General features: G+C 39.8%; 1 protein-coding gene across 1 annotated transcript in view; it reads left to right on the top strand.

Moving 5' to 3' along the window:
* The first annotated feature begins 333 nt into the window (after positions 1-333).
* The window catches only part of PAPSS2 (3'-phosphoadenosine 5'-phosphosulfate synthase 2), a 49,098-nt gene continuing 24,476 nt past the window's right edge, over positions 334-24,955 (top strand). Inside the window, exon 1 of the mRNA XM_058188132.1 lies at positions 334-1,127. Within this exon, the coding sequence (XP_058044115.1) occupies positions 1,101-1,127 (27 nt within the window). The 5' untranslated portion in view covers positions 334-1,100. The remainder of the gene's footprint in view (positions 1,128-24,955) is intronic.

Genomic DNA, 24,955 nt, shown 5'->3' on the forward strand with positions numbered 1-24,955 from the left:
AGTGCAATGATTCACTTAACAACTGAGGCACGAAAGTTCATCAAATGGGGGCAAAATTCACTTAACAAATGTCAATGTTTGGGCTGAATTGTGATCGTAAGTCGAGGACCACCTGTATTCAGCTACTCCATCTTTGGCTTCTTAGCCGTTTTCTTCCAATTTGGAAAAAAATAGAAAACAGTGGAGATTAGAAGCAGGAGAATCTGTCAATCTGGATCAAGCAGCTACATCTGGCACCCTCAGGACAGGCAAGTTCACGGCCACCGAAGCATCCACCTCACTTGCAACCAGCGGGAGGTGGGGTGGTGGTGGAGGTGGTGGAGGAAGCGGCGAAGTTTCCAGAAAAAGCAAGTCAAAAGGTAAGGAGCGGAAAGGTCGAGAGAACGAGGCCGATTGCGCAAAGGCAAACTCTTTTTTGCCTTCCTTTTCCTCTCACGCCGGGTTGGCGCGGGACGCCAGCAACCCTCGCGGCTGTGGAGTTTTCTCGAAAGGTAACATTTAAGTGGTCAAAGCGCATCCTTTAATTATGCTGGACCCTCTTTTCACACACGCAAAAAGAGAGAGAGAAAGGTGTGGGCGAGCCTCTCTGCTCGACGCAACCCGTTTTTAACCACTCAAAGGTGCCGGAGTCCGACTTGAACGCCACACACAGCTCGCCTCAAAAAAGTTCCCTCAGAGCCTGACGACGACGCCCCCACCTGGGCGTCCGGCGAGGAGGGAAGGGCGCAGGCGCGCGAGGGACAAAAGCCTCTCCAGTCCTCCTCTCCCCCTCCCCACACCCCACAAACTCCGCTTCCCTCAGGCAGCTGTTCTCCCCGCTCCGTAACTGTAGCCCGGAGAGGAGGAGGAGGAGCCAAGGGGAGGAGGAGGAGTACGAGGCCGTGGGTTGGGAAGTGCTACGTGTCTACTCAGCCCATATAACCTACTACCCTCCTTTTCAATTCAGTTCAGCTGGGAGCCAGCCGCCGGCTTTTCCTCTCCTCCCCCCGTCCGTCCGTCGCTTTCTGCTGGCTTCTTCCTTTCTGCCTTCCTTCCCTCTCTACTCGTGGCAGTACCCCGAGGGAACCGTCGCCGCCGCCCGGGACGCGCGAGCCGCCACCATGTCCGAGATCAAAAAGCAAAGGGTGGTGAGTACCGCCCTCAGCCGAGTTTTCCACCCGCCGTCCGCGGGGCACCCCGCTCTCCTCCGGCGTTATACCAGATCCCCCCCCCCCCGCTCCAACCTCCGTCCCGCGCGCTCGCGTGCGTGCGTGCGTAGCCGCACAGACCGATCCGCGTGACGCGCGCGCCCATCCTCATCCTTAACATCCTCGCTTCTCTCCGGCTGCTGCCTGATTGGCTGGCTGGCTGCTGCCTCCCCACCTCCCCCCACCCGGCTATCGTCTTCTTTCCCCCCCCCCCATCCCTTCCCCAAAAATCTCCAGCCCGGGATAGCAGCACCAACAAGCAGGTTAGAGCTGGGGTCTCCAACCTTGGCAACTTTAAGTCTGGCGGACTTAAACTCCCATTCTGGGAATTCTGAGAGTTGAAGCCCCCCAGGCTTAAAGTTGCCAAGGTTGGAGACCCCTGAGTTAGAGGATGAGCGCACCCTGCTTGAACCACCGGCTTTGGTTGCCCGTTTCTCAGGATGGGACTATCTATCTATCTATCTATCTATCTATCTATCTATCTATCTATCTATCTATCTATCTATCTATCTATCTATCTATCTTGTCAAGCATGTATTAGATAACAGATATAAGTATAAACATGATTATGGATATTTGAAATGGATCTGAATAAATGGGGACATTAGGATAAGGACAAGTAGGCACGCTGGTGCCCTTACGCACGCCCCTTACAGACCTCTTAGGAATGGGGTGAGGTCGACAGCAGAGAGTCTAAGGTTAAAGTTTGGGGAGTTTGGGGAAGAAACCACAGAATCAGACTTTAACCGCCTGGAAAAATTATCCCTTGGGGCCCGCGGGAGTCGGGGAAACGGGTGGGATTTTTTTTTTCCTCTGGTGGAATTTGAAGTGAGAGACGGTGCCAGGGATGGATGAGACTAATGTCACCTTTTTGCAGGTTTCTTAGAGATGCCAAGCAGCCTCAGATCCAGGTGTAGATTATTCAGGCAATCAATCTGCACTTCTTAAGAAGCCTTGCATTGAACCTACCCAGTGATAATTCCATAATAATTCTGGTGGTTCTTTTTTTTTTTTTATAAGGGCGAAGGCTTGGACACTGATAAAAGCCCTCAGCCCAGCCCTTGGATCGCCTACTTCTTTTGCTGTATGCCAGTAAAAGGAAAGTCTGCACCGGCTCTTTCATAGCTCCATAAGATTTCCTTAGGCTAAGCCAGTTTTCCTGGTGATCCCAGCCAGATGTGTTCGAGGTACCCATGCCTAAAAGTCCCAAAGTAAGTGGAAATTGTGACAGCTGGAAGGTGGGACTTTCTGTTCCTTGCTCTGCTTCTTCCTAGAGATATGAGAAGGGCACGAACAGCAAGTTTTACCTTGTGGGTTAAAGGTTTCTGAAAAATTTCTATATCGGTTTCCTGTCAAGCAGTTACTTTTTGGAAGTGTGTTTTTCCAGATTGTAGGATCACTAGGTCCATGCTTAACGGGTAGTGTATTTTATTTCGGTTTTGGCTTCTCATCAGGTGATGGGTATGAGAAACATTAATGTAGCATGTGCAATGTCTGAGGTTCCTCTTATGCCATTGAATTCAGAGATATTTCTTTTCCAAATCTCTCACACAGACACACAGATGTGTGTGCCTGTGTGTGTGTGTGTGTGAGAGAGAGAGAGAGAGAGAGAGGGAGGGGGAGAGAGAGAGAGAAAACAGTGCCACTGCTTTTAGGTTAACTTTGTCCAGTGGAGATACACCCTCTAAAATGGAAATCACCAGTAATATTAATGCATTTTTCCATTTGCTCATCTGTTCACATTGGCCAATACTTTTAAGCAAGCAATAGTAGATACCTTTGAGTTTCCTTCCTCTTTAACATATATGTGGTTATAGAGCTATTTTTTTTTAAAGAAGGAACAAAAGTGCTGGAATCAATAATTAGCAGTTGGCCAATCAGGAAGCCCACATCCATGCTAGAATAAAGCAGTCTTCATCTCTCAGTGATCCCTTCTTGATTTAAACCATCTAGAGCAAAAGGGACTTCAGCAGCTGATCTCCAGCAGATTAACAGATTTGTTTTCATCTGCATTCTTTCTTGGACTGGTAGGATACCCAAGTAATACATTCAGTCCCAGAGGCATGGCCTGTGGAAAGCTTCCCCAGTTATGGGATGTCTATTTTATAGCGCTGTGGTTTACTTACGTTAAAAGTACTCCAGATGTATTCAGTCATTATATTTACACATGACTGCACAGCGCTTGTTGATTCATGTTCTTTCAGGACTAAGGAGCAATTTCTTTGCATTGCAATTGGAGTTTAACCTCTGCTTCCCCTTTACGCCCTCTGAAAGAAGACATAACAAAGTGCTGAGCTAGAAGTAAGAGAAAATTTTAAAGCAAGGAGTTTTCTAAAAAACAAAAAGCAACTATTGCTTTTTGCATAATACATTTTTATTAAAATTCTATACACATTTGATAAATAAAATAAACAGTTCAGATTCTGCCTTTTGTCCAGTAACTCAAAGATGGTATACCTGAGTAGCCCAACCTCCAAGTTTATCCCCCCAACAATTATTTGACATCAGTTATACTGAGAAACCAGTTCCTGGTTTCAATATTACCCCAGTGAATTTCTTGGCTGAGGCAAGATTTGATCCCAAGTCTCCCGAGTGTTAGTTAAAAATATAATTTTGTATTTATGTCAGGAATAGAGGAAATGGGGTGAGGAAGAAAATAAAAACTCCATTCAAATCTCCATAATTATTTATTATTATTATTATTATTATTATTATTATTATTATTATTATTATTATTATTATTATTATTATTATTATTATTATTATTATTATTATTTTGTGCACATGATTTTACCTCTTTGTATAATGCTAACCTTCACCCGTTAATGGTTTGGTCATTGGATTTCTAATTGCCAGCAAAATCAAGTGTTCAGATTTCAAGAACTGTGTTATTAGTAGTTTTTGTTTAATTAAATATTGTATGGCAATGGATTGGTTATAAAACAGTATACAGGGAGATATAGTATTCCCATTAACAGCTACAGAACATTAAATAATAGTAGCCATAATGACTGTTATCCCCAACAGAGAAATCTAAATAGAAATGAACCATGGTATAGGAATTGTTGCAAAAATCGCCAAGACACTAGTAGCATCTCCTCCCATTAACAATTTTTGCTAAAAGGCATAAACCTCACAAAAGAGCCTTTACTAAAAATTTTCTTTGGAAAAGGTGCTGTCGGATTTTCCTGATGTTTTGATACCACAGACTGATATGATTCTTTCCTGGAAAGATTGTTGCAGTGGTTGTAATAACTTTAATAAAACACATTAAGATATCTTTAGTAAGTAACCCATTCAGACAAACATGTACAAGTCAACAAGTAAAAAAGAGGCAACCATTGTAAAATCTTAACTAGTTTCAAACTTATCTTTTCACTTGGCAAGTGAAATTCTTGTGATTTGGAGTCTTTCATGTATCCACCAGAAGAGAATATTTGTAGCGTAGAGCTGATCTCCAAGCTTGACTGTTTTCTTTTAAGAATGTCATTTCTTAAGTAAGGTACACTCAGATGGTGTTGCCCAGTAGTGGGATTTAAATCCCAGTGCTACCAGTTTGCTATTGGGAGCGTGTGGCGCTTCTGCGCATGCGCAGAGCATTTTTAATGATGCCTGGGCTGGTGGGCAGAGCCTCCCGTTGCAGCTGCTATTGGTTCGCCTGAACTGGGGTGAACTGGTAGCAAACCACCCCTGGTGTTGCCTCGTTGGGTAATGAAACACATGCAAGAAAACAAAGCTTGTATTAGTTTGTTTGTACCCTATGACCATCATTTGTGTTGTAAGTGTTGTACCTTGATGGAGGTATCTTTTCTTTTATGTACACTGAGAGCATATGCACCAAGACAAATTCCTTGTGTGTCCAATCATACTTGGCCAATAAATTCTGTTCTATTCTATTCTATTCTATTCTATTCTATTCTATTCTATTCTATTCCATTCTATTCCATTCCATTCCATTCCATTCCATTCCATTCCATTCCATTCTATTCTATTCTATTCAGCATCATTGTTTCATTGATTGATATTGTAGGGTAGATTTGTTACGCATTTGTCTGAGCTGTCCTATTTTTGAAGGCTCAGACAAATATATTTACTATGTGCAGCATGGCAACCAAACTAGATAATATTTATTTTTATTGACCTGATTTCTGTTAGTCAGGAGGGTAGGAAATACAATTGAAATAATTAAGAGAAATACATTAAGGGAAGCCACTGCCAAATGTATTAAAAAAATTCTTCAATTATTGCTCCTGAGTGTGAGAGGCAGTTTCATAAGCAAACTCTCTTGATGCCCATTTAAAAGGGTGTTTTCAAAGTAATTGGGAGTCCTCCCCACCGGATTGGGGGTTTTAGAAAACATGAAGAAAAGCTGCTTTTTTCTTAGGAAACAGTATAATGTTTTGATGAGCCTATTGTAAAGATTCATGAATATACATACATCTTCAGATTTCACATAACTATTTGAAGTGTACTATGAATCTAAAATTAAAAAAAAGTTAACTCTATGAACCATATTTTATCTTTATTCTGGATTAATGCCATATTCACTGTGTGGGATGGTCAGATATTGATGCGTTTTTTTATAATTAAATATCATTTTCTTATAATTAAATAGTATAAACAACAACTACTGTTTCATGTGGTACACGTGATACATGCCCTGTGCAATTTTTTAAACACAGTTCCAAACATTAGACATGGAAATTACTGAAAAAATTATTTTGGGTGTAACATAATAAAAATTAAGTTCCACCGCTAATAGTTTGTTTTATTTTTAATCCAATTCCACCATGGAACAAAAAGAGTTTGCAAATTATATTCCGTCTTCTCTGGCAACCTTATCATTTATGCCATCAGCATCACTTGGCAAACAATGTTTTTTAAGTACTTCCTGAATAAGGACCTTATTCAGGTAAACTTAAACCAGCATGTTTAAATGCAATGATACAATGCAATTTAAAACTATTTAAGTTTGGGTTGGTTTCTAATTCAAATCAACATATTTTCTCTTGAGTATACTGATGGTTATTGACCAGGAAGCTCTGTTGTTTAAAGTGTGATTTACTTTCCTGCAAATACATGTGTTCTAGAGCCACTTGTAAAGAAATGTGTGCAAAGTTGACCAAGTTTTATTACGCTGCCATAATAATCTCTGAATATGATAACCTTGTGGACAGCCTTGGGTGAAAGAACAGTGGAGTCAGATGAAGGTCTTGACTCAGCAATGGATTTTTGATGTTCTTTTGGGGCAAAAAAACAGAAAGCAGCAACAGGAATAGGAATGCAACACAGAATAACAACCAGAATAGAACATAATATGAATAAGTACAGGTCAGAGAAATAAGTATTTAGGGACTGGAAATTTTGTTGAATTTATAATGGGAGCAAAATCATACCTATATTCTAAATCTTAGAATAAAGAATATATGTTCAGAGAAGAAAGGGAATAAGACATAGGACAAAATGTAAATATGCAAGAAATTTGTTTGATTGTTTGTCACAGAAGAATATTGGTCTGTTTTGTACAATATCAGCTGGAGTGTTTCATTACTGTTCTGTTTTATAACCTTTCTTCATTAGATAGGCTCTTTGCCTAGAAATAAATCATTACAGGGAATTACAAGGGTATCTCTTCGGACTTATTTCTATCTGAAGATGATAAATTGGGGTTAGTTCATGGTGTGTGCATTCATTGTACTGAGGGTTAGGAAAACCACAAGCTTTGATTCATTTAACCATCCATTTATTCAGGCCGTTTTATTGTTGGCAACATGATACATAAGGTCAGTGTTTGACCACTGATTTTTGTAAGGCCTCCCCAAAACTACCACGTTGTGATTTTATATAGATATGTACTGCCAGATTTGAACTGCAAAAGTCAAGTTACCACTGGGTGGCAGGAAAAAGATAAAGAAAACTCACTCTTTGCTGCCATCTAGTGCTTGGGTAGATTTTGCAGCTCCTTTGTACAGATTTTTAAAGTACCTAGACAAGGAAATATGGATATGCTTTCCCTTTTAGAGCCATTTTCTCAGAAAAAGATAGGTTATACAAAATTCCAAATAATTAGTATATTCATATCAAATATTATTTGATGTAGGTACCTATAATCGCTATCTTGCAAATAGCTTCACAAAATGTTGACAGTATTGCCTGTATTATAAATTCTGAATGATGAGGGAAATATATATTTGTATGTCTCTCCATGCCATATGGGTGTACATATGGACATCAATGTACTTTTATCTCTTTTTAGCCAGACTGGCAGGAAGCATCCATAAATTAGCAGTCAAGAGGACATGATAACATTTCTTTAATTTTACATAGACAGATTTAACCATCGTTTCAATTGGGAAAATGTGACCAAATCAAGTCCAAAAATGCCAGGGAATTTCTAGAAGCCTGGCACCCAGACAAATCAGCCATCAATAGACATCAACAGCATCTATAGACTATGCAAAAGAGACTATCACCCACACCCAGCTCAAAAAGGAGCAAAAAGACCCAAGCAGCTCTCCACCAGCAATCAGCCCCCAAATCAGCATAGATTAACTCCAAGATTAACAACAGACCAACAATCAAATAAACAATACCCCAACCAAGAAACTACCAAAGAAGCCAACAGGATACACCCCAACCAAAGAATCTCTCAGACCACCCCCACCAACACTGACGGGCAAGCCATTAGAATATAAACCGACAACAAATTGCACTCCTTACTAGCACTGATGATGTTTCCTAGTTTGGGTAATGAAACATCTGCAAGAAAACAAGAAAGATCAGAGAGGACCCCTCATAGCCTAGGCCAGTGTTGGCGAACCTTTTCACCACCAAGTGCCGAAACAGGAGCGTGCGTATATGTGTGCCGGAAACCGGAAGAGCAGCTGCCCGGTGCGCATGCGTGTGCTGGGAAGATGACCTTCTAGTTTCCGGCACACACATGCACACTGGCCAGCTGATCTTCGAATGCACATGCATGCCAGAAACCGGAAGATCAGGTGGCTAGTGCGTATGCGTGCGCTGGAAACCAGAAGAGCAGCTGCTCAGCGCTCACATAAGCGCTGGGCAGCTGTTCTTCCAGTTTCTGGCGCTTTCATGTGCGTGAAGACCTGATGGCCGGTGCACCGGAACCCGGAAGAGCTATGAGCGACAGCTTGTGTGCCCGGAGAGATGGCTCTGCGTGCCACTTCCAGCACCCGTGCCATAGGTTCGCCATCACGGACCTAGGTTGTTTGCATAGGTGTATTATAATAAAAGCTTATTGAGGCTATATAAAAATAAAGTTATGTCACTCAAAGGTTAAGCATATTGGGTTATTTCACAAAAGTAATAAAGCTGATTTATTGTTGGTGGTAGAGTAGGTTGTATGTAAGCTATTAGCACTCAGAAAAATGAATGTCCATTTCACTTTCAATTCAAATGCAAAATTATTAGTATAATAAAAATGGTTGTTTCTCTAAGGTGCTTAGTTATTATGTACATACAAGGACCTTGTAATTTATTTTCTTGGTAACTTGCTGAGTGCTTGGAAGAACATTCTCCAGATCCTCAATATGACATGCAGAACTTCTTTTCAAAAAATAGGACAGTTCCATGCAGACTAAGATGGTCCAAATTTATCCAGTTCTGCACAATGTGTGGACAGGCTTCCAACCTAGTTTTCTTGAATTTGCATAACCAATAGGAATTATGTTTCCTGCTGAGATTCTATATTTTCTCAGATTGTTTGGAAATAGGTCACTTTTTTAAGGTGCCCAGAATCCCTTGTCTAGTATAGGAGTGAAATACTATGAGAGTCAAGATTTAACACTGAACTGCCAGTGTGAAAAATGTGAATTCCAGATTCTATTGAGCAGGCATCAAGCAAGGAACAAAGAATGCTTTTTTGTTTCAGTGTGTTACTCCAGGCATTCTTACTATCCTAGCATCAATTGTTCTCTCTGGAGTGGAACAATTAATATTTGTTCCTTCCAGCCTTCTTCCTCTTTTCTTCCTAGCTACCTATTTTAGTATGAAGTGGGGAAAGCTCAGGTGGATAATGATTAGTGACAATGAGTAGGTGCAGGAGGCAAATATCTATGGCTAAACGTGGATTACTAGTCTTGTGTTTTGGAAAACCAGCCATGCAAATTCTCCCTCCCAAGAATTACTGTTCATTCATTCATTCATGGGGAAGGTAGAGCAAGGGTGTCAAACTCACGGCGTCACAGTGTCGTCATGTGGCATATTGCGAGTTTTTTCCCCTTCTCTAAACCAGACGTGGGCATAGCCAGCACGTGACGCATCTGGCCCGCAGACTGTGAGTTTGACACCTGTGTGGTAGAGGCTCTCGGCTAAAGATCAGTTAGACAGGTGAGGATGGTCAAGTAAGTATCCTGGCCCCATCTGATATCCTTGTGTGGAAATTCAAAAAATAAACGCTTGGGTAACTTGTTTGTAATATCTTATAGACATGGGGAGAGGAATTATAATTGTCTGCTAAAATAATATGAGTTGCAGATTCAAACTTGGTGCAATGAAGAAAAGTAATTTGGTAAAAGGCTGTGGAAAGCCAAGGTCAGTGAGAAAAGCATGCAGAAAGAAGATGTTGGTGTTTTTCTAGAGTATCTGCATAATAATAGATACTTACATTTATCTCACAAGTAGCAGGTGAGAAGATCACTTATTATCAATATGGCTGGACAGCAGAATAAGTGGGTCAGCTTTAGTGAAAACATAAATTAGGATTTGGCTGGTTTTCTAAATGTCGGGTGTATATATATTGAAAACAAACCATTTTTACTTCCTTTCAATCATCCAAACTGGAAATAATTTAAATTTGTTTATTATTTTAATGTTGCCCAGAGAATAGGTTTGGTTTCAGTTAAGATGGTCATTTTGGAGAAACTTTCCCCAGTGTGGTGTTTTCTGGAGATGATTTCAAACTCCTTCGTAACATTGGGCATATGGAAGTTGAAATACAACACACATGGAAAGCAAAGTTAGGGAAGGCTACTTGGGAAATATCTCAAGATTCCTGTCCTTCCTCTGTAACATTTAGCAACACCATATCTACGGCATTGGGCATTGTCCGGTAATCAGCAATATGAAGGGAGGGTTGACAAAATATGCAGTATTGTCATGACATGCTATAAGCAGTGCCTTAAATTACAAAAGAGAATTTGACCTGTTTTTAATTAGAGAATCACATTTTTCAGTACACAGAGTGTGTCACATTTTGTTTCCTGTGTTTTTCTTATAACAGCTGCTGAGACACATTAGTCTGAAAGTGCTTTTCTCAATGAGCTATGACTTAACAAAATAAGAATCATGGTTTTGTGAATATAAACCCAGATTCCTAAACACTTTTGGAACATCTTTCATTGTAGAATATTTATTTTTTATACAGATTGAATGCATATTTCATCCAATTAATGCTCTGTCCAAGTTTGGGTTAACAAAGTATTTTATAGAAATTGGGTCCAACCCATATGAAATCTCTCTTTTGCCACCCACATGGAATTCTAATTGTAAAATTAGAATGGTTTTATTAACCATTGCTGTCTTTTTGTAAATGTCCAGTGGTCCACGTTTGAGAGAGAGTTTGATGTTAAAGTTAAAGCATGAGGCTAGAATCCATGAATTCTAGTCCTTGCTTGGACATGAAGCCCATCTGAGTGCCCTAAGTGAGCCATTTTTTCCCTTAGCCCTAGAAAGTAGATGGTAATGACAAACGACTTCAAAAATCTTGAGAGGAAAACTGTAGGGACTACTTCAGTCAACAGTAACACCAAGGTAAAAGAAAGAAAGAAAAAGAGAAAAAGGAAGGAAGGAAGGAAGGAAGGAAGGAAGGAAGGAAGGAAGGAAGGAAGGAAGGAACAGAACAAACCAACCTTGAAAACAAAGATCCATATTTCAGAGGCGCTTTCAAAATTGTAAAGTTAGGTGGTAAATTTAGGACTAGGTATCATCAAAAGAAATATATCTGATCTTTTGGGTAGACTTTTTCGTCAACCAGAGGGAAGTTTTGAAATACCTGTGGTAAACCATATATTTAACTGCAAACTTTGCCTCCTACAAACTGTTTTACAGTTTACACAATTCAGGCATTCATACTTCGCTTTTTCCAGTGGAATTCCTGTGTTGCAGGCCTCCTCTCTAATTCTTTTTTGATACTTCTTGTAGTTTGTGGAAGGGAGGACCGTAGTTTGCAGAGTTAATTAGTGAAAATCCAGAAATGCTTTTTAAAGTGTATTTTTTGGGACTTGGTATTTTAAAATGATGCTATAGAACACTGCACACCAGAACAACTAGACACAAGAACTGTTTTTTCCCGAACGCCATCACTCTGCTAAACAAATAATTCCCTCAACACTGTCAAACTATTTACTAAATCTACACTACTATTAATCTTCTCATCATTCCCATCACCCATCTCCTTCCACTTAGGACTGTAACTTTGTTGCTTGTATCCTTACGATTTATACTGTAATTGATTGTTTCCTGATTGCTTAATTGTAGACTATGACTATCATTAAGTATTGTATCATTAAGTGTTAAATTTGTACCCTATGACTATCATTAAGTGTTGTAAGTGTTGTACCTTGATGAAGGTATCTTTATGTACAATGAGAGCATATGCACCCAGACAAATTCCTTGTGTGTCCAATCACACTTGGCCAATAAAAAATTCTATTGTAAAAAAAAAAGCAGACAATTACTCAATTGCATAATGTTCACAAGAAAATATATAGATGGCATGCTATCTTCAATAGTATTTTTTTTTTTAGGTTCAAAGCCTTGCAAGGCATGAATTAGGCTACTTTTGGAGGAACAATTACAATTCTGAAATTAATGAATGAAAGTGCTCAATACTCGGAAGAATGAGTAGCTCAGATGAATAAGCTATGGTACGAAACATACAGCAACACTGAAAGTGTGTCAAGTGTTGTAAAGACCCAACTGACGCAACCTTGAGAAACGAGGGTGAAGCCATAGCTTCATATATTGCAATGTCAATTATTTTTTAAAAGCTCCAGTGCAGTGTGTATGCCATGTGGTGCTTTGGATTCAGTTCCAAAAAGATTCAATGGAGTACCTCTAGGCACAAATATAGGGGTGGGCTTCAATAATTTTAGCAAGGGGTTCTCTGCCTAGTTGTTGGGTGGGCGTGGCCTAGTCGGCCTCCTGCACCATGGCTGGGGGGGAGTCGTTTTGCCCTCCCCAGGCTCTGGAGGCTTTTTTGAGCCTCTGGGAGGGCGAAAATGGCCTCCCCAGGCTCCTCGTTTCTGGCCTTTCTGAACTTCCGGTAGGCCCGTTTTTCACCCTCCCTGAACCTCTGTGCACCCTGCACTTACCTGTATCCAAAACAGGCCGCGTGGGGACTCCTAGGAGGGGTGAGGTGGAGTGGGTGGGGCCAGCCAGGAGTGGGATTTGGCAATTCTCCAAACTGCACAGTATCTTAGAGGTTCTCCTGAACCCCTGCGAACCCCCAGCACCCCGCCCCTGCACAAATATAGTATCTATCTGCAATTTGGGGAGGGGAACAGCTGCACAAGATTTACAAAAACAACTGGTTTAAAAAGGCAACTGAAATACTGACCATATCTGTAATAATTAGAACAGAAAAATTTCCACTGTTACTACTTGGCTAACCAGGTTGTGACAATGAGGGCTCTTTACACTTTATAATTGTAATTGGTTTGAACTATGGCTATTTGAATAACTGCAAGGGCCAGGCAGGGATAATGCAGGAATGGCAGGTCTAAATCTCAGACTACTTATGATTCCTTGTCTTATTTTCTTAAAACCCTGAGGCTAGTGCCATTTGAATTCAGTAGCAAAAAAGGACCGTTATTCAGCCTGGCTGGAAGGTTCATTTATTGCAATGCTCTTTTCTTTTGTTCAGCCTGAGTTTTGAAACATTTTACTTTGTTCTTTATCACACGACCTTTTATTAAAGACAGTGGAGGTACAGTTACTGGTATTTGGATAAGATTATCTTGCTAGTAAATAAGACATTGGGAAATTGAAGGGTTTTTCTCTTCAGTATGTCTTGTGAATACAGCCAGTGCGGCAGAACACGAAAGGAACTAGCAAATTGCCTCAAGATAGGGAAAAATACAAACTTCCCTCTGGGGACCCAAAGGTGCTCTTTCGAAAGGCAACTGGACTTCCTTTCTTTTTTCTTGAAGACGTTTCACTTCCAATCCAAGAAACTTCTTCAGTTTTTGGATTAGAAGCGAAATGACTTCAAAGAAAAACAAAGCCCAGTTGAAAAAGCACCTTTGGGACAAGGCCTGGATGACTGACAAATCTCCATTGACATTTCCCTCTGGTGATTAGCCTCTTCTTAGAGCTTCTACTTTATCAGTGAAGTGATTGACAATGTCATAGTAAAAATATAGAAGCAGATTACTTACCTGTTGACAGGGGTGAAATGTAAAATTTGTTACTACCGGTTCTGTGGGCATGGTTTGATGGGGGGATTAATGTGACTGGGTGGGTGTGGCCAATTTTTTTTTTTACTTTTAAAAGCATTTTTTCGGCTGAAGAAAAAAATGCTTTTAAAAGTAAAAAACCCCTCTAATGGTCGTGCGGCTCAGCTGGGCATGCGGGGGTGGGAGGAAGGTGGGGCCAGGGATTTTTGCTACCGGTTCTCTGAACCAGCCGCCGCCATCACTACCAGATCGGGCGATCCGGTCCGAACTGGGAGAATTTCACCCCTGCCTGTTGAGAAATTAACTCATGGAATCTGCAAAAATACCAGCGTTTCATATGTTTGTAGAAACCTATCTCTATCTAAAGAGGAAGCGGGCCACAAGATTGTGATCTCACTCTATTTAGTCTGATCCCTTCTTGCATCACGGTTTTTGGAAATCTCAACCTTTCCCTTTAATATGATTCAGCAGTGTTTCAGAAGTGTGTCCTGAAACAGCTAAAGTGCTTGCCTAGACAAAAGATTAATCCTTCCTTAAGGGTGTTACTCTTTTTCAGCCCAACCATTTTATAGAGTTGTGGGGAAACTAAGAGGCAGGACCATTAAGTACATACAGTATGCTGCTCTGAGTTAACCAAAAATAAAGGTGGGAGAAAAATCTTAAGAGTAAACTAACCTGAATCTAATTAGGATTCCTTGATTAGCCAGGATTTCAAAACTAGCTGCAAATAATAAAATACTTAGGGTGCAGTTTGAAGGAACAACATTATAAAAAAAGAATAGCTGAGGAAAAAAATTATAATTGGACAATATCTTCACAAGGACCACAGAAGAGGAAGAGCCTTTGAAAATTCTCTGAAACTCTTTATCAGTGCAAAAAGGTGGCTAGGAAAAAAAAAATTACAAATGTTTTAAGAAATGATCCAGAGACTCCACTCAAGATTATACCTTGCAGTTTAAATTGTCTGTCAGTGTGAAATTGTGTTTAAGAGGATGGACTAGTAGAAAGGAGATTTATGTTGTAGTCTACCTTCAGCCACAGAATGAATGAATAAAAATTCCCCTTCTCATTCCTATGGATGGTCTGGTCTTCCTCAGTCTCAAGTCTTCTACCAGAGGCCTGGGAGTTTAAGGGTTCTCTGCAGCTTCTTAGCTGTTCCTAGCACTGCACACTTCTGGACAGAGAGCTTTGATGGTGTTCTGGGGGGTCTGTTGGAGTCATTCTTCCATCTTAGGAGTCACAGCTCTGAGTGCTCCTATCATCATTGGCTTTACTTTCCACATATTCTCTAGAGTCTAGTTCCTCCTTTATGCCTTGATACTTCTTCAGCTTCTTACCCTCCTCCTTCCTTATATTCCTATTACTTGGCACTGCTCCATCTATCACCACCAGTATCTTCTGGTCCTTGTCTATTGTGATGTCTGGTTAATTTGGCCAGTACCTGCCAATCTGTCTGCATCTGGATGTCCTATAGGATTGTAGTTCTGTTATTTTACACAACCTTTTGTGGAATGCCCCATCTGGACTTTAGAGTGTTTAGCCTATACACTGTACAGATGTTCCTGTACAAAATGCCAGCTTCTTGGATGTGCCATTCAGGGTATATGCTGTTCCTGCCTGCATCTTACACCCTGCCTCTAGATGTTGGGTTGTCTCTGAGACCCTTCTGAATAGTCTGCACCTTGGGGCCTGTCTAGTTTAGTAAAACCCCTGCTTCTACAGATCTAGTGCTTAATGCCTGTTCTTGTGCTGCTATGATCAGTGCCTCAGTTCTATCTTTTAGTCCAGCCACTTTTAAGATTTCCCAATGTCTGCCACCTCAGTTATCTGTTGATGATACTTTCCGTGCAGACTCTTGTTTTGCATGGCACTTCCTTCGCTTGATTTTCCTCCCATGTCTGCTGCTGCTTCATGCATTTTCTCTGCAGTGCATCTTTGACTGCCATCTTACTGATGTACTCCTGGATGCTCTGGGTTTTATCCAGGACAGTGGCTTTGACCCCACCCCATCCTTTTCCTGGCTGGTTTGTGTGTTGGAGTTGGGGTGGAAACCTCTGTACATTGTGAGGAGTTTCTGGATCTTCACATCAACAGCTTCTATGTCCTCCTTTGGCTAGCTCACTATACCCGCAGATCTGATGACTGGCAGGGCATATATGTTTACGGGCTGGATCTTGTTCCTCCCATTGAATTGACTCATCTAGGACCTGCTTTTTACTTTTGATGGTACTTGGATGTTTCTATTTTTCTTACCTCCTCATTGTGGATCCCATGTGACTATGGGATATCAAGTACTTATCACTGATCAGTATGTCTACTATGTGGATCACTGATAGTCCCACTCCATCCTCTCTTGATTACCATCAGGCCATACGTCTGTAGATTTGTGCCAGGTGGATCAGTGAGTCAATTTCATCCATTTACAGCTTAATGACATCCATGTAGAGAAGGTGGCCGATAGTAGTTGCATTCATGAACGTATGTATCTGTATCCAGTTCTTGTGAATTATATGGCTGAAGGGAGTTCAAGCCTATGCAGAACAGCAGTAAAGAAGTGTGTCACTTGGTATATGCCCATTTGAGGGCCACTTGTTTGAGCTGAATTGAGTTGCTTCTATTGTTGTCTTCCACAATCCCATATAGTTCTTGAGGAAGGTCCTTTGTATACCTGCTGCTATCTACATACCGCTCACAAAAGATACTCAAAAAGCCTCCCAAAAAACAAAAAAATCCTCCTTACCAGGAGTCAACACCCGTATGAACAGTAATGAACATTAGCACTAGACCAACAATCAAGAAATAGACAATATTTCTATCAGGGAACTACCATTGCAGACAAACAAGCTCACAGTAAATAATAGCCTAATCAAGGAACCGCCAAGACCATTCTCACCCAAGACAGACAGGGCAAGCTGTCTGTCTTGTATATATAATAAGAACAAACCCCACTTGCTTACTAGCACTGATGATGTTAACTAGTTTGGTAATGAAACATCTTCAAGTAAACAACCAAGTTCAGAGAAAACCAAGGACCCCACAGTTCAGCCCTGAGCTACAAATATTCTCTTCTGTCGGTACATAACATGTACACATTTGCCTTCAAATCAATGTTAACTTTTGGCGACTGCCTTGGCACACCCCTGCAGTTTTCCTGGCTGGATTTCAGAAGTGGCGCACCCTTGTGTTCTCCCTAGTGAACAAGTCAAGGTCCCCTAGCTAGCTTTGTGCTTAAGATAGAATTAGAACACAATAGTCTGCCGGTTTCTAGCTAGTACCTTAACTAATCCACCACACTGATTCTTCAATAAAAATTACCAATTAATAAAGTTGGTATCAAGCATCCAGATATTTGTCCTAATTGTTTCCTGAGTGTGAAACAAGGAAGTAAGAGAGAAACTAGCTGCATCTGAAGTCTGTGTCTTGTTATGGGCAAAACAGTAAACACATAATTAAATACACACGTGCTCACACGAACACTGTTCTCAAGTTATTGCAGATATGAAGCATATGGCATTACTTTTTCAAGGCCAGCAGAATTCCTTGAAAAAAAAGAATTTTTTAAAGGTGGGGGTTATCCTTATAAGTCTTTGCAAATTCAAACATTTAATTCGAATTGGCTAACTCAGACATTTAATTAGCAGTTCATTAAACCGTTGGAACTTTCTTTTTTGTAATAAACAGTCATGAAGGGGGAAGTAATTTTTCCTTTGCAATATTCTCATTTTTCTATTTTTTTTCTTTCTCTTTTTTGTAATTGCATTAGTTTTTATTTGTATAACAGGCTGAGATAATGACATCACAATCTCAATAAACAAGCTTTGTCTCAATTTCACTTGATGAAATTTTTGATGCCAAGCCTAAGAACGCTGTATTCCTAGTCATCTCACCACAGATTCCAGCCATAGTGAGACCTCAGATAGAAACTCCCCAGTTCATCTTAGTGCATGGTTACAGTGATGTCCATTGAAAATTATAATAATGTTGTCTGTGCATTCTGCCTCATTTAACAATTAACACTTTCTTTTATGTTTTGCCAAAGCTTGGTGTATGACCTTCCACCCATTATGGTTTAATATTATGTATGAACCAAGCCATTGTGACTTGTTCAATAGCACGATTTAAAAATCTTGGCTTGGTCTTATATGTGACTGCAGCAGTACATCTTAACTGTGAAGCTTATTTAAGGCTGTTTTTGCTTGAACACTGCATTTAAACATCCACGGCTTAAAAGTAGGAAATTTATTTTTACCAGAAGAAGATACTTAACATAATGTCTTACAAACAGATGGATAATCATAATGACTGTTTTGTCTACTTTGAGTTAACATAGAGATAACAAAGATAATATTCTGTGATAGGTCGTGCTTGGACAAAGGCAAATTGAGTTGAGTCTCCAGCTCATTTAAGGTAGCGAGGAAAAGAGAGAAAGGTTCATGGTTCATGGCAATACAGGGCATGCTTTGTAAGCACCCTTGATGCGTGGCATATCCAGGTAGAAGTGGTGAATGCCTCACTACTGAGTAAAATGGCAGTCCTGAACGAGCACAGTCAATGGGATGACTCATTTAAGTGATTTCTCCTGTTTCTTTGCCTTCTCTTAAAAGACTCCTTCAACTCATACTGACTGGTCATGGAAGAAATGCCACATTCAACCTCCTTTTTCCATAATCATCTAGAAACAGTGATCCTATTATAGAAGCTTGTATTACTTTGTGTTGGCCTAAAAGGAGGCTATACAGATTCTTCCTGTTTGTGGATGTAAGTGGGCAAGTTCTTCTCCCTCTTAATACTTTTTGCCTGAGCAATCTGCCTATTTATTTATTTCTACAATTTATACACTCCACCCAATAACATAAGCATTTGGGTGGGTCCTCTATAAATATCACATAAATCATTTTTTTTTAAAAAAATCATTGCAAAATAACAGTTATTAATTATTAGGTAAAGGTAAAGGTTTCCCTCGCACATACGTGCTAGTCATTGCCGACTCTAGGGGGCGGTGCTCATCTCCGTTTCAAAACCGAAGAGCCAGCGCTGTCCGAAGACGTCTCCGTGATCATGTGGCCGGCATGACTCAACGCCAGAGGCGCATGGAACGCTGTTACCTTCCCACCAAAGGTGGTCCCTATTTTTTCTACTTGCATTTTTACGTGCTTTCAAAACTGCTAGGTTGGCAGAAGCTGGGACAAGTAACGGGAACTCACCCCGTTACACGGCAGCACTAGGGATTCGAACCACCGAGCTGCCGACCTTTCGATTGACAAGCTCAACGTCCTAGCCCCTGAGCCACCGCGTCCCTATATATTAAATATTAAATATTAATTATTAACTATATATTAATTGTTATTTAATAGTAATTAAAAGGGGGCTGTGAAAGAAGTTCTACCAAATGCCTATGCCGGATTCTCAATCACACAGGTCATGGTTGTCCCAGAGGTGCTTTGGAAAAAAATCATCTTTGAACATCAAATCAAATGGTTTCTTAGAACAATTTAGGGAGCTGGGAGACAAAAAGGTCTTCTCAGCTGGGAGCAGAAGATGCTCGGAAAGACCAGGAGAAGGGCAGCCCAGGTCTCTAGGAAGGTAGGGATTGATGTATAAACAAAAGTAAGGTTGATTCCCAATGTGCTTGGAGGATGATTGTTCATGGCCCAACATACTTCTGACAGAGTTTTTTCAGGAGCGCACCAGTAAATTAATTTACTTCTGCTGTCTATAAAAACTTATTCTCCCTCAGAAGTATCATAATGCTGTGTTTCCGTAAAAAAATTGGGCCCTTGTGTATTAAATCAGCCTTCCCAAACCTGTTGCTTTCACCCATATGAATTAGAATTAGAATTCCCACAACTTCAAAGTATCCTTGAGAATGCCCATGCACTGGAAAAGTCATGATCAAAGGCTACCAGCTGCCAATGATTATTGTTGTGTCTTACTTAAAGCCTTGGCTGGATATTTTTAGATACTATAGCACTATGGCAGGATTGAACTGGTTCTTCTGAGTCCTATAGATATTCCTAAGGTAAATCAGATTTATTTAAAAAATAAAATCTCAGCATTTGTATTCTCCAAAATACTCATAGAATGGCATGAAGTTGAAAAATATTGCATTATGAAAGTAGACAATTTGGTGACTTCCTGCCAACAAATTTAATGATGAGATTGCAGCTGATATCAACCCTAAACCTTAGGCTATCATTCACACAGCACCATCTCCAAAAATACTGTACTTTTCAAGGTATAAGATGCACTCCCCCCCCCCCAAAAGGTGAAAATTGCAGTGCATCTTATACACTGAATGTTGCAGAAGCCTTGCCCACCCGCCAGCCCCCACCCTTTGGCTGTTTTCAGCCTCTGCACATCGCATTTTCGGCCTCCACACGCCCCATTTTAGACCCGTTCCAGGCTGTGGGGATTGCCACAGCACATTGCCACCGATCGCCGCCTCCGCACATTACATTTTCAGCTCCCGCGCATCGCATTTTCGATCTCTGCACATCCCGTTTTTGGCCTCCGTGCATTGCATTTCTCCCGGTTCCAGGTGGTGGGGCTTGGCGGCGGCAGCGTTGATGTGCTATGGCGATCCCTGCAGCCTGGAACAACTGATTGGCGGTATTCTGGGATTCTGATTCAACCGCCAATCAGCTGTTCATGCTGAATCAGGCTGCGATAACATGCTGAAGCTGACCAGGCTATTTGCTGTTCGTTGCAAGGATGCTAGCCAGATGAATACCGATGGATGCTGGTAGGCAGAGGCAGATTCCCCCCCCCCTTGTTTTCCTCCCCAAAAATTAAAGTGTGTCTTACATTCCACAGCGTCTTATACTCCAAAAAATACAGTACCTTGAAACAGACCTGTTGATTATATTAATTCTTGCTGACCTTTAAACTGATATCACACATGTTCTTGCTGCAGCTGAACTCCAAAATTCATTTAATCATTGCTCTTCCCAACCCTTATAGCAATGCTTTTCAAACTTGGCAACTTTATGATGGGCGGACTTCAATTCATTTTGGCTGGAAAATTCTGAGAGTTGAAGTTCACACATCTTAAATATGCTGAATTTAAAAAAAACAATGACTTACAGCAACAAAAAAAGTCCACATACAAAAGGAAGGCAATAAATCCCTCAGCACATTCATAGTGTTTCCAACCAAGGTTGTGAGGTGCCACAGGGACTAAATTCTAAACATGGTCTTTTGGGTAAAGGGCTTCTGCAACACCAGTGTTTCCGCATCACACATACCTGCCTACCCACCCACCCAAATGAATAATATCCTCCACTCCCACTTTTGGCAAAAGAGGAAGAAAAGAAAAACGTAAAGAATAAGCAAAACTTGTTCTTTGTTCTTCCCCAGCCTTTAAGAATAGGACCCATCAGATAGAAATATTATTGCCAATCCTTTTACTCTTGCTAAACGGATACTAAAGGATTGCTTAGTGTGGCTGAAACTCTTGGGAGTTAGGAGAAGCAATGACGCAAGAGTTCCTTGATGGAGAAACAAATCAATCTCAAGGTCATTAGGAGCTGAGCCAAAATTCATCAAGTTCCAGAACTGCTGCTTTTCAGTTAGCACCAAGTTGTTACACGGAAGGGTTCTTCAGTTATCTTTCTAGACGAATACTGCCATTATGTTCCTCTCTAAAAACAAAATAAAACTATAGAGTTAGAAGGGATCTCAGAGGCCATCAATTCCAACCCTGTGTACCATGCAGGATTCACTACACCATGATGTACTTACTGGTAGTTGTATCATCTTGATTAGTCATAACATGACATTTTCATAATTTGCAGAATTCTCATACATTATTTTGCTACAGAATTATCTGTTGGTTTGTTTTCTAAAAGACATGGGAAGATATGAGGATGGCCTCATAACTGGCCTTCCCTAAGACCTGTCTTTAATTATATAATATTTATATTATTGTACTACTGTATAAATTATACAGTTTTCATTTTTAATATTGTAATCTACTGAGATATCTTCTGTGGCAAGATGGGCAGCTAATAAATTTTACAAAGGAGGGAAGGAAAGATAGAAGGAAGGAAAGAGAGAGAGAGAGAGAAAGAAAAAGAAAGAAAGAAAGAGAGAGAGAGAGAACACCCATGTTCTAGTTTGAGGCATTTCAGTTATTTTAATTGAAACAGATCACGTTTTCATAAAACAAGCATAAGAGAAAAATAATCAGTTCCGATATTTCAATTTTAGTTTTGTAATATTTTAAAATTAAAGTATAATCAGTGCTTTTATGAGCTTGTATGGGCTATGAGTGCTTCCTTAGAACTCATTCAATTTATGCACCATATCTTCTAGATTTCAGGCATATTCAATTTACAGGTTTCCACACATCACCATTTTACAGAAATGATTTAAAAATTCAATTTATTTGCAATAAGGGAAAATAGCGTTTAACTGAATCTATGGTTAAATGTTTAAAAAAGTGATATTTTTATTTTCCTGAAAGCCAGTAAAATCTTATTGATATAAATCATTTATCATCTCCTGACGAAAACCCAAAGTCATCATTATGCTATAAAAATGTCTTGCAAAAGCACAATGTTTTGCATTATTGGCAAAAAAAAATTATTGCTGCCATAAAATGCTGATTCGTAATTGCCAGCTAATTGTAAAAATGGGCAGGGTAATCCATAAAACATAGCACATCATGTAACACTACTGAGATCATGATTTCTTTATCTTATTTTTTCCCCTAATCCAGCCCTTTCCAACATGGAATTCTGTGAATTGGAACTCTAAGAATTCCCAGCTTGCATTTTGCTCACAAATTAATTGGAAACCAGAGCAGATTGCTCTCAGTTTCTCAATTTTAGCAACTTTAAGATGGCGGACTTCAGTTCCCAGAATTCCCCTGCCAAAATGGGTATCCAATCTTTACTGAATTCAGGAATGGCATTTATTACATCTAGTAAAGAAGAGATTGTCTATCTTTTTTTTGGTAGCTGGTTCTGTTGTCAAATTTCTGCTTCTATTAAGAAATTGATATCTGCATTGTCACAAATCTGCTTCTTTGTGATGAGCTTTTTCATTACAGTTGTCTTGCAATAGCCCTTTGTCATGTCTTCTAGAACAGAGGGGTGTCAAACTCACATCGTCACATGACGTATCACAATCCCCCCCCCTTTCACTAAACCGGGCATGGGCGTGGCCAGCGTATGATGCATCCGGCCCAAAGGCCGCAAATTTGAAACCCCTATTCTAGAGTCTTCCAACTACCATAATACCAAGGCAATAATAATGCAGGAAGGCCTTATGCCATTTTAACTGTGGCCTGTTGTTATTATAAAGCTGTTACAAGAGCAGAAATGATCCTAATATAATAATAAAAATTTATATATATATATATATATATATATATATATATATAATTATTCGGAATGTAATTTCGATAATCATTTAAATGTTTGGTTATAATAATGACTTTTTGGTAATAATGACTTTGGGTTTTCTAGTTTCACGGATGAAAAGATCTAAAAATACTAAAGTGAACTTTGCTGGATTTCACACACTGATTGGTTGAAAAATAAGTTCACTAAAAAGTACGATTTTGTTCAGCTTGCAGATACAAAATGAAGTATCAGTTTAGTCTATGCTGAATCACTGCTTATTTGAGGATAACGGTTGGGTTGAGTTTCTTACGAGATGTTCTATGTTCCATGTTTGTAGAAGGAAAGTCTGGTATAACGGTGTCAACATTAATAAGAGGAAAGTGCTAAGATTCATACCAGCGGGTAAAATAGTTTCCTTACTGTTTGCTCAGACTGTACTGAATGAAATCCTGTCTGATTTGGCAGTGATCTGTAATCTTAGCTGAAACTGTGAGGTTTATGCAGAAGCTGTTCATGTTCTATAGATGACAAGGAGCCCCTGTGGAACAGAAGGGAGTACAGAATAACCTAGTTATTCTACACTGTTCGAAGATGTGCTGCTACTCAAAGTTCAAACAGAACATCTTGTTCCATGTTCGGCTCTGATACAGAATGTCCTGTCCATTTCCCCCAATCTCATTGTCTCCAGATGTGTTGGGACTGTAATTCCCCAAACTGCCAGCTAACCTTTGGCTATATTAATTGAGAAATCTGAGATTTGTAGCCCCCACACACATTTCCTCCAAACATTTTGATCTGGGATACAGATGTGCCATTAAAAAGCCTCAAGGCCACAATAGGCATCCAGCTATTTCACAATCTAATGCTTGCATAACAACTTTTACTTTATATTCTAGGAATAATATAAAGCTAGGTTTTAGCAAAGAAACCTAGAAGATTCTTCAAATGAATATAAAAATTAAATCAGAGACTGAGATTTAATGGACAAAGAACTTAAAAAATAAAATCTGGAACTGCACAAAAATGGAAAGATAGTTTAATTCCCACAATGAATGAATGGCTGGAAAAAGTGGCAGAACTAAAGATATGACTAAATTAACTGCTGTAATAAAAAAGAACACATTCAACTTTGTTTCTACTTGGAAACCACTTCTGGCTTTTGTGCGTGAGATGGGAAGAAAGAAATGAAACTTTGACTTTTGGTTTTGCTGATAAGTTTTGCTGAGAGAAATGGCTAATCCATATTAAGTATATAAAAGTAAAAAGTCAAGGCTGCAATTTTGTTTTTGTTTTTTTATTGTGCTAAAAAAGACTTGAAAGACAATTAAAAGTAATTGTCTCTTCACTGATGATGTCAAATGATTTAACACTACCAATAATACAGCTACTCTTCAAAAAGACCTTGACTTTGTGTCAGAATGGTCTAAAACCTGGCAACTCCAAATCTCAATTAGCAAATGCTCTGTCTTACACATTGGAAAAAAGAATCCAAACACTAAATACAAACTCGACGGACATTACCTTACAGATGACCCCCACCCTGTCAAAGGCCTTGGAGTCTTCCTATCCAATGACCTAAGTGCCAAAGCCCACTGCAACTACATCGCAAAAAAGGCATTAAGAGTTGTTAACCTAATCTTACGTAGCTTCTTCTCCAGAAACACTACACTACTAACCAGAGCTTATAAAACATTTGCTAGACCAATACTTGAATACAGTTCACCTGTCTGGAACCCATACCACATTCCAGACATCAATACAATTGAACGTGTCTAGAAATATTTTACAAGAAGAGTTCTCCACTCCTCTGAATATATCAAAATACCTTATGCCACCAGACTTGAAATCTTGGGTTTAGAAAACTTAGAACTCCGTCACCTTCGACAGGATCTATGTTTAACTCATAGAATCATCTATTGCAATGTCCTTCCTGTTGAGGATTACTTCAGCTTCAATCACAACAATACAAGAGCAAAAAATAGATTTAAACTTAATGTTAACC

Source organism: Ahaetulla prasina, chromosome 6 (assembly GCF_028640845.1).
Source record: "Ahaetulla prasina isolate Xishuangbanna chromosome 6, ASM2864084v1, whole genome shotgun sequence".
Taxonomy (NCBI): Eukaryota; Metazoa; Chordata; class Lepidosauria; order Squamata; family Colubridae; genus Ahaetulla; species Ahaetulla prasina.